This window comes from Ambystoma mexicanum, chromosome 2p (genome assembly GCF_040938575.1).
Source record: "Ambystoma mexicanum isolate Mex_15411 chromosome 2p, UKY_AmexF1_1, whole genome shotgun sequence".
Lineage (NCBI taxonomy): Eukaryota > Metazoa > Chordata > Amphibia > Caudata > Ambystomatidae > Ambystoma > Ambystoma mexicanum.
The window spans coordinates 1,402,613,194-1,402,625,477 of NC_090923.1; the positions used below are offsets into that span (position 1 = coordinate 1,402,613,194).

The window sequence follows — 12,284 nt, forward strand, 5'->3', positions numbered from 1 at the left end:
GCAGTAGTACCTGGTGAAAGTGTGGGGCACAGCCCATGTTGCTGCTTGGCAAATGTCTCTGATGCAGCAATGGGTCTAGTAGTGTAAGCCCTGGGGGCCAATTGCAACAGTCTGTTGGCCTTAGAGTGGCAGAAGGAGATTGCAGATGAACCCCATCTTGAAATGCCCTGTTTTGATATGGATCTTCGTTTGTTGGATGGACCAAAGGCTACAAACAGCTGCTTAGTCGTTCTAAAAGATTTTGTGCGATCCAAGTAATATTTCAATGCACTTTTGACATCCAGAGAGTGCAGAGCCTTTTTTTTTTATTAGCAGCATTTGGTTTACATCTTAAACCTTTGTTACATAAAACAGAACGATAATTACACCTAGAGCCTGATTAAAAAAGGAAAAAGAAAAAGACAGTGGAAATACAAAAGGAAAATAAATAAAACCCTAGAAGACAATAGCGTGTAGGGAGGCGCTGTCTGGCCTAGAAGAAACAAGTGCAGTGTAGGCCCACCCTTTAGGTTATTTTCTTTGCGCTCCTTCGTCTCCGGTGGCCAGAACATCTTGGATCGATTTCTTCTCCATTGAATCGAAGAGCTCTTTCAAGAAGGCCAGCAAAGCCAAAGTCAGCGAGGTTTGCACACTCGACATCAGCCTTCCCCACCAATCTTCGTCTGAGAGGGTTATATATTTAGTGAAGTGTTTAGCCAGCCACTGTGACTGGCCGGATATCTCTAGCCCCAGGGCAATTTAAAATCAGGTGGATTAATGTTTCTCGGTCACAACTGCACATCCTACACTTAGAGACCTGCAGATCCGGGGACTTCCTTATCTCGATTATTTCCTTAGTGGGGTATAAATTCATTCTCACCCACAGAAAGTTGTCACGTTTATACTTGCAGAGAAATTGTGAGCTATATCGCGGTAGTGAACCCCTCGCTCACGTTGTTACCGTAGATCGCTGAATTTGCACAAACAGCTAGCGCTTTGATCCAGTCAAGGTCGTACAACTTTATTTTGACTCGGGCTGGATGTAGCCATAGCGAGTCCGCTGATTCCCCTAAGTCGAGCAGAATATCTTTACATATTGAGCTCCAAGTGGACAGAAGGACCTCAGGATTTTGTCATTGCTGAACCAATTGCAGCAAGGCCTCCTTCCGTTCCCACAGTGGAGCATTTTCTGTATAGTGAAAGGTATTTCCCGACCGTTATGGCATAAAGGGATGTCAGCCCCAATTCCACCCTGATGATCTCGACTGGAAGACAATTGGGCAAGTGTAGCATCTTCCTCCAAAATAGCCCTTCCAATTTCCCCCATTTTAGGGCTGGTAAGGAGAAGGATGTTTCCGCCCCATTGTTACATGTCGGCAGCAGGGACCTCCCGTTCCTTTATTTCGTACATGAGCCTTGCAGAGAAATAAGCTCTCCTGGGCTTCCATCTGGCATAGTAACAGGTTGCCATGGAGATTGCTCAGACAACATCAAGGGACGTGTCAGCTGATGCGTTCTGTGTGTAGAATGCCTGCAAGGAAACCCCACCCACCTGCAGTTTAAATCCGGCTTCTGCCGGGTGCCTGTTGCTGCTAATCGTGGCGTTATTCACACATTTGCTGTTCCGAATTCCTCTTCCCTCTCAGATTACTTTCGTGAAGTTCAACTGTTTTCCTGGCTCCTGAACCCTGCTTACGTCTATCCGGATTGCTTTCGTGTTCTTCCATTGGCCTTGAATTGATTACTCTGTTGCCGAACCCAGAACTCTTGGACTGCCATTGCCGCTTCCCCTGCCTGCTGTTATTGACCTCCTGGTGCCCGACTCGGAACGTCTTTTGGATTGCTGTACACGCGCAGCTGGTGCATTTCTGCTTTCTAGAGTGCCGCGCATCACGCAAAGTCCTCACGCATACTACAGAAGTCTTAACCTTATCGGGAAACGTCAGTACTGTCCATTGCGGGTGTTGTGTCCCTTTTGCTACGTTTACATTCTGGGGATTAACATTTCACTGCCTCCACAGTATTTTGCCTACAATTGTCATTCATACCTGAACTGGGATGGTCGGGTCATTACCGAATCTGTACTCCTCGGACCTGCTGAGACATTCTACTAAGTGCATTTTCCAAACGCTCTCCTGTACATGCACCAACCCGTAGCTAGTGTGTCCCTTGTGCCGCCCGGGTATATTCTTCTCATACCAACTTCCCCGTTTATTATTTTTTCCTTCTGTTGTATTCCTTTCAACTATAACCATTAGTTATTTAGAATCCTTTCCTCAGGTCAGTCTAACTGCTTATTGACTATAGTGGGGTCTTATTGGGTTGGGCGACATACTCATGGTCTTGGGATTTGTTTCTTGGTAGGTTCAGAATCCATACCATATTCAGCATCAATCAGACCTTGCCCTACGTATTCTAATTTCTTTTCTGTTGCCCGTTTTGTATTACATTCCTTACTCTATCATTTCTAATCATTTCTGTAATTCCTTTACAGCATTGGTTTGGCGGTGTGTGTTCTCCCCGCTCTTTTGTGCAACTGACACCTCTGTCTGTTTTCACTTAAACAGCAGAGAGGTACATTGTAAAGAAGAGCCTCTCATAGATGCCTGCGTCATATCTAGATAGAATTGTAAATGTTAGCATACGCCGCACCTGGATGGAATCCTCAACGTAGCCTGCGTCGCATCTAGATAGAATTGTAAATGTTAGCATGTGCACACAGAGGGAACTTCTAAGCTCAGCATGCGCCACATCTAGATAGAATTGTGGATGTTAGCATGTGACACAATTAGATGGAATCCTCAACGTAGCCTGCGTCGCATCTAGATAGAAATATTATTCAATGATCGAGATACGACTCTCCTTCCAAGCCTAGACCAAACGTGGAATCATGAATTGATAACCGGTAAAAAAACTACTCAGAGACGAGACTGCGCCAATTAGTGATTCAAAACAAAAAACCAAGAATTGGTTTTATTTAAAGATTGCCCTTGTTTATGACACGTGTTTCGGCTTAAGAACCAGCCCTTTTCAAATCAGGGCATTATTCTAACTGTTGCTGTTATCAAAACCACATAGCCGTAGTTACAAAAACATTGTTTTGATTTAAATTTCGCAAATTATCATTTCAAAGCATAGTGAGAACAAATTATAAATATCACATCACAGAGAGAAAGGGGTTGGAGAAGGGGAGGATTCAAGGGTTTTGTAAAGGCAGATTTTTTCAATTGTATCCATTGACAACATAACAGTAGACATATACCAATACATTACGCATATAAAAAAGAATACATTTTAAATTGCAAAGAAATTGAGTAGGGAAGAAAAAAAAATAAACGTAAGAGAAACGAAATAATAAAGTGACAAAAATATAAACAAAATTAGTTGCACGATTTGGATATATTAGGCTTTTTGAAGTGGCATCTAATTGACTTACTAATGTCAAATTATATAGATCAGTTATAGTTACCTTATTTGAACACTGTTCCCTGTGTGGAAATTCAGGTTAGCTTCAGTCAATTGATGGGTTAGATCCCTTCAAAGCTAAATGTATACTCTTTAATAATTCAAATAGAATTCGCCGTTTCAGCACATCATTCATTATTCCTTATTTTTCTGTTGTAACCATTCTTGTATTCCTAATTTTACTTTTGTTTGTAAATATAGTACTGTCGGATAGTGAGTTGCTCATTGGATTTTCTGTACTACTTTTGCATTTTTTAAATTTCTAATCAAAACTTGTTGCTAGACAAAATAGTGTGCATTTTGTACTTTGTTTCCATATTCCGTACTTTCTGCAATATTATGTAACAATTTATAATCAAAGCTTGCCGCTAAACAAGATAGTGTGTATTACATACTCCGTTTCCATACTTGTGCCGCTCGGATTGCTTGTTGTTAATCTCAAGCTGCACCCGTTTTGCTATTCCTGCAGCCTTAGCTCAATCGGCACTCTAATATTGGCAAAAACGGAATGAACCTGATGCGCTGATCAGCGAAAGTTTTTAGAGGGGTTTAGTATAGTTAGTTGATGGTCCCTTACCTGAGCTCTACAGTAGATGCGTTCAATCGCGTACTACAGTTTCCTAGAAACGCCGGACGCCATTAGACCTGTTTAATATCCTGTTTTTCGTACGGCGTCAAGATTACTGACTCACCAGAGTCCCCTGGGGGGGCTCGGCCTGCCGACCACTCATCTCAGAAATGGCCTCTAATGAGCCGGGGATGCCCCGTACTGTTCTGACCTCGAGGCCCGTTGATTATGTGATTGGCAATTCTCCTCTGAACAAGAGTACCAACAGCAACCCCATATCCGTGTTTCAGCCTTGCTGGGCATCATCAGTGATGTGGAGCTGTGCCTCTCTAAGAACAGTGAGCAAGGGGTCCACGTCTGGATCGCCCTGGTAACAAAAAACAAGGCTGGGCCAGGAACTAGCAACAGGACGTGCAACAGAAGGTGGGCGCGAGAAACACGCCCATTAAAGTCACAAAAGCACTCGAGTGAGTCTCAGCAAGTCAAGTATAGGGACTTACAGTTTCAGGCAAGGGAAGCACCGCAGCCCAGCCCGGCTTTATGGCGGTACTGCGGACTGCAGACCGACACTTGCCGGCCGATTCGCAGTTCCGCAAAATTTTGTTGGACCACGGGGGGTGGAGCTCCCTGATGCTCGACACTGCGTCCTCGGGTACGCCTCTGCCTGGCCTCTGCCTCAAAGGTGAAGGATGCAACTAGACTGTGTAAAAGCAGCACCAAGTCCCACACACAGTAGTACAGCAGTAGCAAACATTGCAAAAGCAAACCAGCAGCATCTCCTTAGTAGCGGGTTAGGGGTTGTGGAACAGGGTGTTTACATTTAGAATGCCCAATTATAGAAAGGAAAAGGGGCAGACAGCAACTCTTAAGTTTTTCTGTCCTGCCTATAGGTAAAAAAACAGGGTCTGTGTGTGGGGGATTGATGAGGAACATATAAAGGGCAGTGTGTGTAGGGACAGTTATACGTCTAACAGATTTTTTCCTTGTGCCTCCCTACAGTGCAGCAAATTCCAGACCAGTTGGGAAGAAGGTAGGGCCGGATGGCAGAGTATGTATGACTGCTTCCGTATGAGCTGGGAAAATAGAAAAATATATGATTCTTGCTAATTCATGGAGCTGGTGTTAATTGTTTCATCTCTAGACCACAGCATACATGGACAACTGTAATAAATGCTTCTCCAGTATGAAATTCTAAAAAATCAGGTCCATCAAATTGATGGCACTTGGATTCAGGAATTATCACCGATTGTTATTTGAGACTGAATTTTTATATCCGTTTTTTATTAAGCAAAAAAAAGGTGGCTTCTTCAAAGCAGTTAAGCTTATCATAAGAAATAGATGAAAAAGCCCCTACAGCATCTCTACATTTAGGGCTTTTATTTCAAATTTCTTTACAAATTATGAAAATTAAACATTCCAAGAGTAACACTGAAGCAGCTATTTAACTATAACCATTCCTGATAAACTTTCAAATTTTTCAGTAGAACTTTTACAAAAAAAAAGCAATATCATATACAGTTGGTGACTCCTTATTCATAACAAAAAGATATGTGTTCAAGCGTTTCATCATCCAATTAGTGACGCATGGATAAAGTTGCATTTTTTGAGTTACCTGAATGTAGGTGCTCATGAAATTCTGACTTTGGCTTGGGTGAAGATTCATGGTGGGCTGTCTCAATTTCTTCCAAATCTGCAAAATTACACAAATGTAAAACTATTGGTATATTTCATGCCGTGCTTTTGATGGTAATACAAGGGGAGCAAAAGGGAAAGAAAACATGTACTTTTCCTGTACTGATAATCCTAGAATGGCTGATGAGTTTCATCAGAAGCCCAAATACCACATTCAGTTGCAAAGGTTTATGGATAAAACTAAAGAATGTGTGGTGATTTTCACAATCATTTCCTCTTGAATTATCAGTGAGAATGCACCAGTGAAATATTTAAACACTATAGGATGTCATTGGAAAAGCTAGAAAGCAATATTATAATATACAGTCTACAAAATAGATGGAGTTCAATGAAAACAAAAGAAAATATACAATGAAACATTTGAAAATATTATTCAAAAGAAAATAGTGAAATGCATTAAAATAACACGTTTTAATACAAGATCAACAAATCCCCCTTTGCTTTCTAAAAAATAATTTTTCGCAAACTAAAACTTGTTCCGCAACGGCTAAGCTTGTCAGGCTGTACACACAAAAGGACATAACTTGCGATGATGGATGCACTGGCACTTTTTTTGACGAGCGGCCTATGTCACAATAAAGTAACATCAGTAAAATAGGCTACACATTTCTCAGCAGTTCAGATTGAAAATGCTTAAAACAACTATTAATAGCTAATGAAGCGAACTTTCCAATCCTATCGTTTCGTTCCTTTATGTTTTTCCAAATTGATTGTTAAAACCTCTTCCTACATGTCAAATGTTCAAAAGGTGTGTCTCGTAGAAAGTGGAACATTCAATTTGCCTTCTATTCCTTGTCATTTCCCCCACTCTCATCAACTCGTATACCTGGTCACCCTAACCGCCACCCCCTCTTCCCTCGGTGTGGTCGTGGCAGCTTCCTGTTCTAAATACAGTTGCCGAGGACAAGGAGATTGTGACAGCAGTTGCGTCGCTCTGAGCAAGTAGGTGCTTCGCCCGACAACTGCGCCCACCACCAGGTCACCAAATATTATGCTATATACTGCTTTACTGAAACTGCCAGCAGCAAAGAATAATAACAAAGGATTTTTTTTAATTAACAAACCTTTCAAAATGAAGCAGCAGGGTCAGATGTCTTGACCTTACATCAAGTGCTGCGGGTGTATATGTATATAAAACCAACTTTAAATCAATCATTGATTATATGAAAATGATATCTTGTCCTGAAAATCCATGTCCCACATGCAGTACACTGAGGATGTGAACAACTATTGTGTATATATAGGCAATACCTATATAGGCGAGGTGTGAGATACTTATCACACCTCGGTACTACAGGAAAATCGTACTGAGGTGTGATAAGTGTTATAAAAACGATATTCAGACGTCTAAGTACTTACTATCTAATTGCCCGGGTACTTGGAGTATGAGGACAAGAAGATTTGGTAGGTTTGTCCATCATGCCTCCTGGCTAAATACCAACGAATTCTGGGGGGAGACTATCCTCATGTCAGGAGTCTGCTCTCTAAATGGAACTTGTCAGAGCCCTGAGTGAACTTAATTTGATCAATGATTGAGATCTAATGAGAAGAGAAGGAAGTGAAGGTTAATCGGAGTTGTGTAGGGCTAAACTAGTTTCTTCCACTTTGTTTTCTGTGTTGTGTTTAATGGATTAATTCGTGCAAAATGCAGACTTAAGTTCCTTAACTGTAACTGTTGCTCTCCAGCATTAGTATGTTTCATAGATTCACATGCTAGGATTATTCCCAGTAAGGTTGGCCATCCCAGGTACATAATAGGCATCACAGCAATACATTACAGCCTATCCACCTCTTTTTCGATCCCTTTCCTTTGGACCAATAGAAGAAGCTAGACAACCATCTTCAAACTCGTACTCTATTCCTGTGACCAGGTATTGTGGAAACTGCATCCTCATGGGAAGGCAGGTGGTCCAAATGTGAATCTAAGATGCAAACTCTTGATAACTACAATTAAGTAACTAAAGGTTCTCCCGCATTGAATCTTTCAGAGATTCACATGCTTGAAAAGATTACCAAGCACACTGTGTGCAAATCGTAATGACTATAATTAGAGGTCTGCATATTCTGTGAAAAAACCTTGGTTAAGAGAGATTTAAGGTGATCAGATTTAACGCAACAAAACCCCTGAAATTCAGAACTTCCATTTCAAGCAAGTGCACCATAACTATGTGCCACCTGTTGAGCAGAGTATGACCACAATAACATCACTGATAACAATAAAAAAACAACGAATAAAAGGTGCGCTCCTTAAAATCCAAGCAGGGTCGGACCTTCTGGGTATCCGGCCCACTGTAGCTCTGTACAGCGAGTTCGACTAGAGGAGGGGTCCTGGCTTGCAGTTTAGGCAAACTGGTTGGTTCCACCAGCTCAAGGGAAGAAGTTTCCTGGAGGATCTTCTCTGTCAGCGGATTCTGGAGATTCAGACCTGCAGCAGGGCTTCACCGGGCGGTTCAGTCTTTGTAGGGGTCCTCTTCTGCCAGTTCCTCGTTGGCTCTTTCGTTCCAGTGGCGGCTCTGCCTTTCCAGTCCCAGAGACCTGCTTTTTATGCAGTTTTCCCCCATTCCTACAGCCTGGCTGTCAATCACACAGCAGGGTGGCTGTCCTGGCAAGGACAGTCCCCTTAGCCAATCAAACAGGAGTGCGACTTGGGTTACCAAGGGAACCCATGGCAAGGGTACGAAGATCCTTCCTTCACATCCTGCCTACCCAGACTTTCAGGGGCCTTCAGGAGGGCTTCTGTGCAGAAGCCTGCGAAAAGACAGCGAACAAAGGAGTCATCCCCGGTTTGGTGCGTAGAGAAAAACACGAGAAAGACTAACAAAAAGAAATGGCGATTAAACCCACCTGGAGCCAAAATAAAATGTATTTGGTCAAGCGGGTTTATGTTCGAGGCTAATATAATAGCCTAAAACAATACCACGTTTATATAAGATAATCGCGGTAGAAAGTTAGAGTAGTTACCACTGCCACCAGCCAAGTCTTGATGTAAAGAGAGTGAAACAATGCTCCAAGAGGCACAAACAAAAAGGGATAAGAGTTAACCCTTTCCAATACTCCATGTAAGATGGGGTGTACTGGGTCTGTGGTTTAAAGTGACTAAAGTAAAGTTAATGGCAACTTTACCTTTTCTGAGGGACAGTAGTCAGCCCCAGAAAATTGAGTCAGTGGGAAGTCTCAAAGACAACCCTGTGTCACTGCACTGAAGGTGCTGTGTAACACACATGAAAATATGAGGCCATGGAGTAGGTGAGGCTCCAATGCACAGGATCACACAAAAAAGTGAAAACACATACAGCAAAACACATGCAAGAGTGGGAAAAAGGCTCACACTTACCAGGTGGAAACAATAAATCAGAAATCCAGCAAAGCTGCTGAGGGACTCATTAGGTAAGGAAAATTAGCCATTTATGAGAATTCCCCCTAACAATCATTATCACAAACAATATTCCAGTTTCATGGAGATGCAGAAATAATCCCCCTGTACAAAAAGGGTGTTAGGAAAGATCCTAAAAACGAACCCACAACCTCCTTGGACACAGCAGGAAAGATACATCTCTCATCTTTTCCCGCCTCTTCTACTGCTCCTCTCTAATCTTTGGACTTCCCGCATCTCAGCTTACCCCTCTAAAATCCATATGCCACTCTGCTGTCCGTACCCTTTGTCTCCTTACCTCCCGTTACTCCATTTCTTCCTCGCTCTCTCACCTTGGCTGGCTACCTTTCCACTCACAACTAAAATTCTACTTTCTCTGCCTTGTCTTCAAATCCCTCCATGGTCTTGCTCCTCCTTATCTCTCCTCCCTCCTCTCCTTCTACTCCCCCTCCCTTCGCTCCGCTGACCATTTCCTTCTCACTGTTACTCCTTCTCCTTGTGCTTCCTCCAGTTTCCGCTCATTCCAACTCCTTGCACCCAGGCATTGGAACTCGTTCCCTCTTACAATCCACTCTACCACAACCTTCACCTCATTTCGCACTTCCCTTAAATCCCTCCTCCTCCATTCCCCTCCTTGAAAGCTTCTCCTCTGCCCTCTTTACTTCCCCCCACCCCCCTCTTCTTACCCTCATCTGATTTCTCTCTCCCCTCTACTACTCCTCTCTTTTCACCTTCCATTCTCCCTCGCCCTGTCCATCTCCTACTTCCCCCCCACCACCTAAGTTAATTGCTCTTTGCACTGTTTTGTTGAATGATTCATGATGTAAATTTTGCTCTCATTGTTAAATGTTGTTGTTATTTTGTATTATGTTGTTCCACTGTACAGCGCCTTGGTGTAAGCGCTATATAAATAAATAAATCAATATTTGGGAAAGTTGTTTCCAACTGGTTGGGTGAATAATGGCGGCGAATAATATAATAATATCACCCCTACTGGCTGGTTTCCAGAAGAGGTAGGCACGGTAGACCACACATTTAGGTTATTCTTGCTTATTGCTAAATTTATTATGCATAAAAAAAGGAACCTCTATTTTTGTTTCATAGATCTGAAAACAGCTTTCGACTCTGTCCCAAGAAATAAACTGTGATATACTTTAAAAAAAAAAACAAATCAATGTGCCACTAGGTATTTTAAGAGCTGCAATGTTACTTTACTCAGACAATAAGGCCAAAATGTGCTAATATTTGTTTATTTGTATGTAGGCCTAAAAGAACTTTTCCAAAAATGTAAACTCAACAATTCTACTACAAACAGTACATACATGATAAAATAGAGTAAAATATGAACATTTGTCACTGTTACACTCACAGATGCTACAATGTGCACTAACAATTGACAATTTCAACAAAGCTTTCAATTTCTATATATGGCTTTTAACCGTTTTCAAGGGGAATACAACTAAGTGAATGCCTAATACAGGTTATCAAATACCACTTATCATAAAACAACTTTCCTTAAAATAATAGTGTACACATTAAAATTACATCTAAATTCTGAGCATTTAACTAACAAAATAGGAAGTGGAAATCCTCCACTATTTTATTTTATGTTATTATTTTTTCACTGAACACAACTTATCAGGTGGCAGTCGCTCTCGAATGATACACGACAAATGATAAAGTGCAATGTGCGAACTATCAGTCTCAGTATTGAAGCAATAAGTCCAAAAAGGCCTCATCCTTGATAGTATCTTAACAGGATACCATGTGGCCTTTTGTATTCATCTAATCGGTACACATAGTCAACCATTCCGTAAATAAATGTTTTGGTGTCTCAAGTATCCCTGGAAATTTACATAAACAGCAAATTCTATCTTTATACGGGGTATCCAAAAATACTCCCACAACAACTAACGTAGGGAGCTGATTGGTTCTTAGCCTTAACCAAAAGCTCTATACCGATGGGTTTGGACATTGTCTTAAATATCTCTGGCATTTTAAATATTTGTGTACGACCATAGAGACACAGCAATGGCTTCCAATAGTAGCCAAATGGGTATAATTATGAACCCAATCCCATTGTTTAACATTATGCTTGAAAATACATTGCAAGCATAAAAAGCTAGTCCCTCGTGAAAAATCAGAACACCAAATGATAGCCTCGTACATCCTTGCGACCAAGGCGTCATACTGGAACTTCCCACCAAGATGGGCATTGGAGCCTGTCCCCAACAACGAGAAGTTGACAATTAGGTGGCGTATTCATTTTAATATGAAGAATACCCCTTCTAATGAGCAGCTTGCTCTTGAGTGAGACCAACCCCAACTCCAATCAAATGTATTCCATTGGGGTGGATTTACGCAACCTCAAAATGGATTTTCAGAAGGCTCCTATTAGTCCCAAACACTGTAGGTGTCTCATGGCCAAGATCTCGAACCCGTAGAGAACCATGGGACAAAAGCATTGCTTATACAGGGTAAGAATTCCCTCCATGGAAAACCCTGTGGTATTTCTGGCAAAATTACTAATTAGGTGGGTCATACGTGTGGCCTTAACTTTCTTCATGGCTACTATGTGTACGTAAGCCCTACTGGTACTCATGTTGAGACCCAGATAGGGATAAGATAGAACAGTCAACCTTACCAAGGGAGGTCTGAAAATCTAGAAATCTCACCTTTTTAGATGTAACGGCCATGATCTTGGTTGGGGCAACCGCTGGGCAACACCCCCTATTTGCTAGAGCAAGAGCGCAAAAGTGCAGCCCTGCTTCATACTTTTCCTAATGGGGACTGGCCTGGATAGACCACCCTCTTCATTCATAAGTACACAGGCTTGGGTGTTAAGGTGCAGTCTTCTTAACACATCAACAAACCAAGCTGAGCAACCATAGTTAAGGAGTTTATCCCACAACCTAAATCTGTTGACTCCATCGAATGCTGCTTTGAAGTCAATAAACATAACATATAATGTACGCCCACCTGGTTCCAATGTCCCTCTAATCAATTGGTGCAACATTCTTAAACGATGTGTAGTACAATGATTGGGTCGAAACCCAGTATGCATAAAAGGTAATTGTTAGGCAAGATTGTATGCAGTACCCCTTCTGGTGCTCTACAATAACCCTGACCTCCTGGCAATAGGGACCTTTGGTATAAGTCTGAATTATACAGGTTGGTAGTGTGGCTGAGCAGCCAGGCTTATCTCAA

The 12,284-nt window shown here is 41.9% G+C and overlaps 1 protein-coding gene across 30 annotated transcripts in view; it reads right to left on the reverse strand.

Annotated features, from left to right (window-relative positions):
- MAP4 (microtubule associated protein 4) overlaps positions 1-12,284 on the reverse strand; it is a 2,534,981-nt gene that overhangs the window by 1,238,347 nt on the left and 1,284,350 nt on the right. For all 30 annotated transcript variants that reach the window (XM_069645850.1, XM_069645857.1, XM_069645873.1 and 27 more), the window contains one exon: positions 5,625-5,702. In XM_069645850.1, the coding sequence (XP_069501951.1) occupies positions 5,625-5,702 (78 nt within the window). The remainder of the gene's footprint in view (positions 1-5,624; positions 5,703-12,284) is intronic.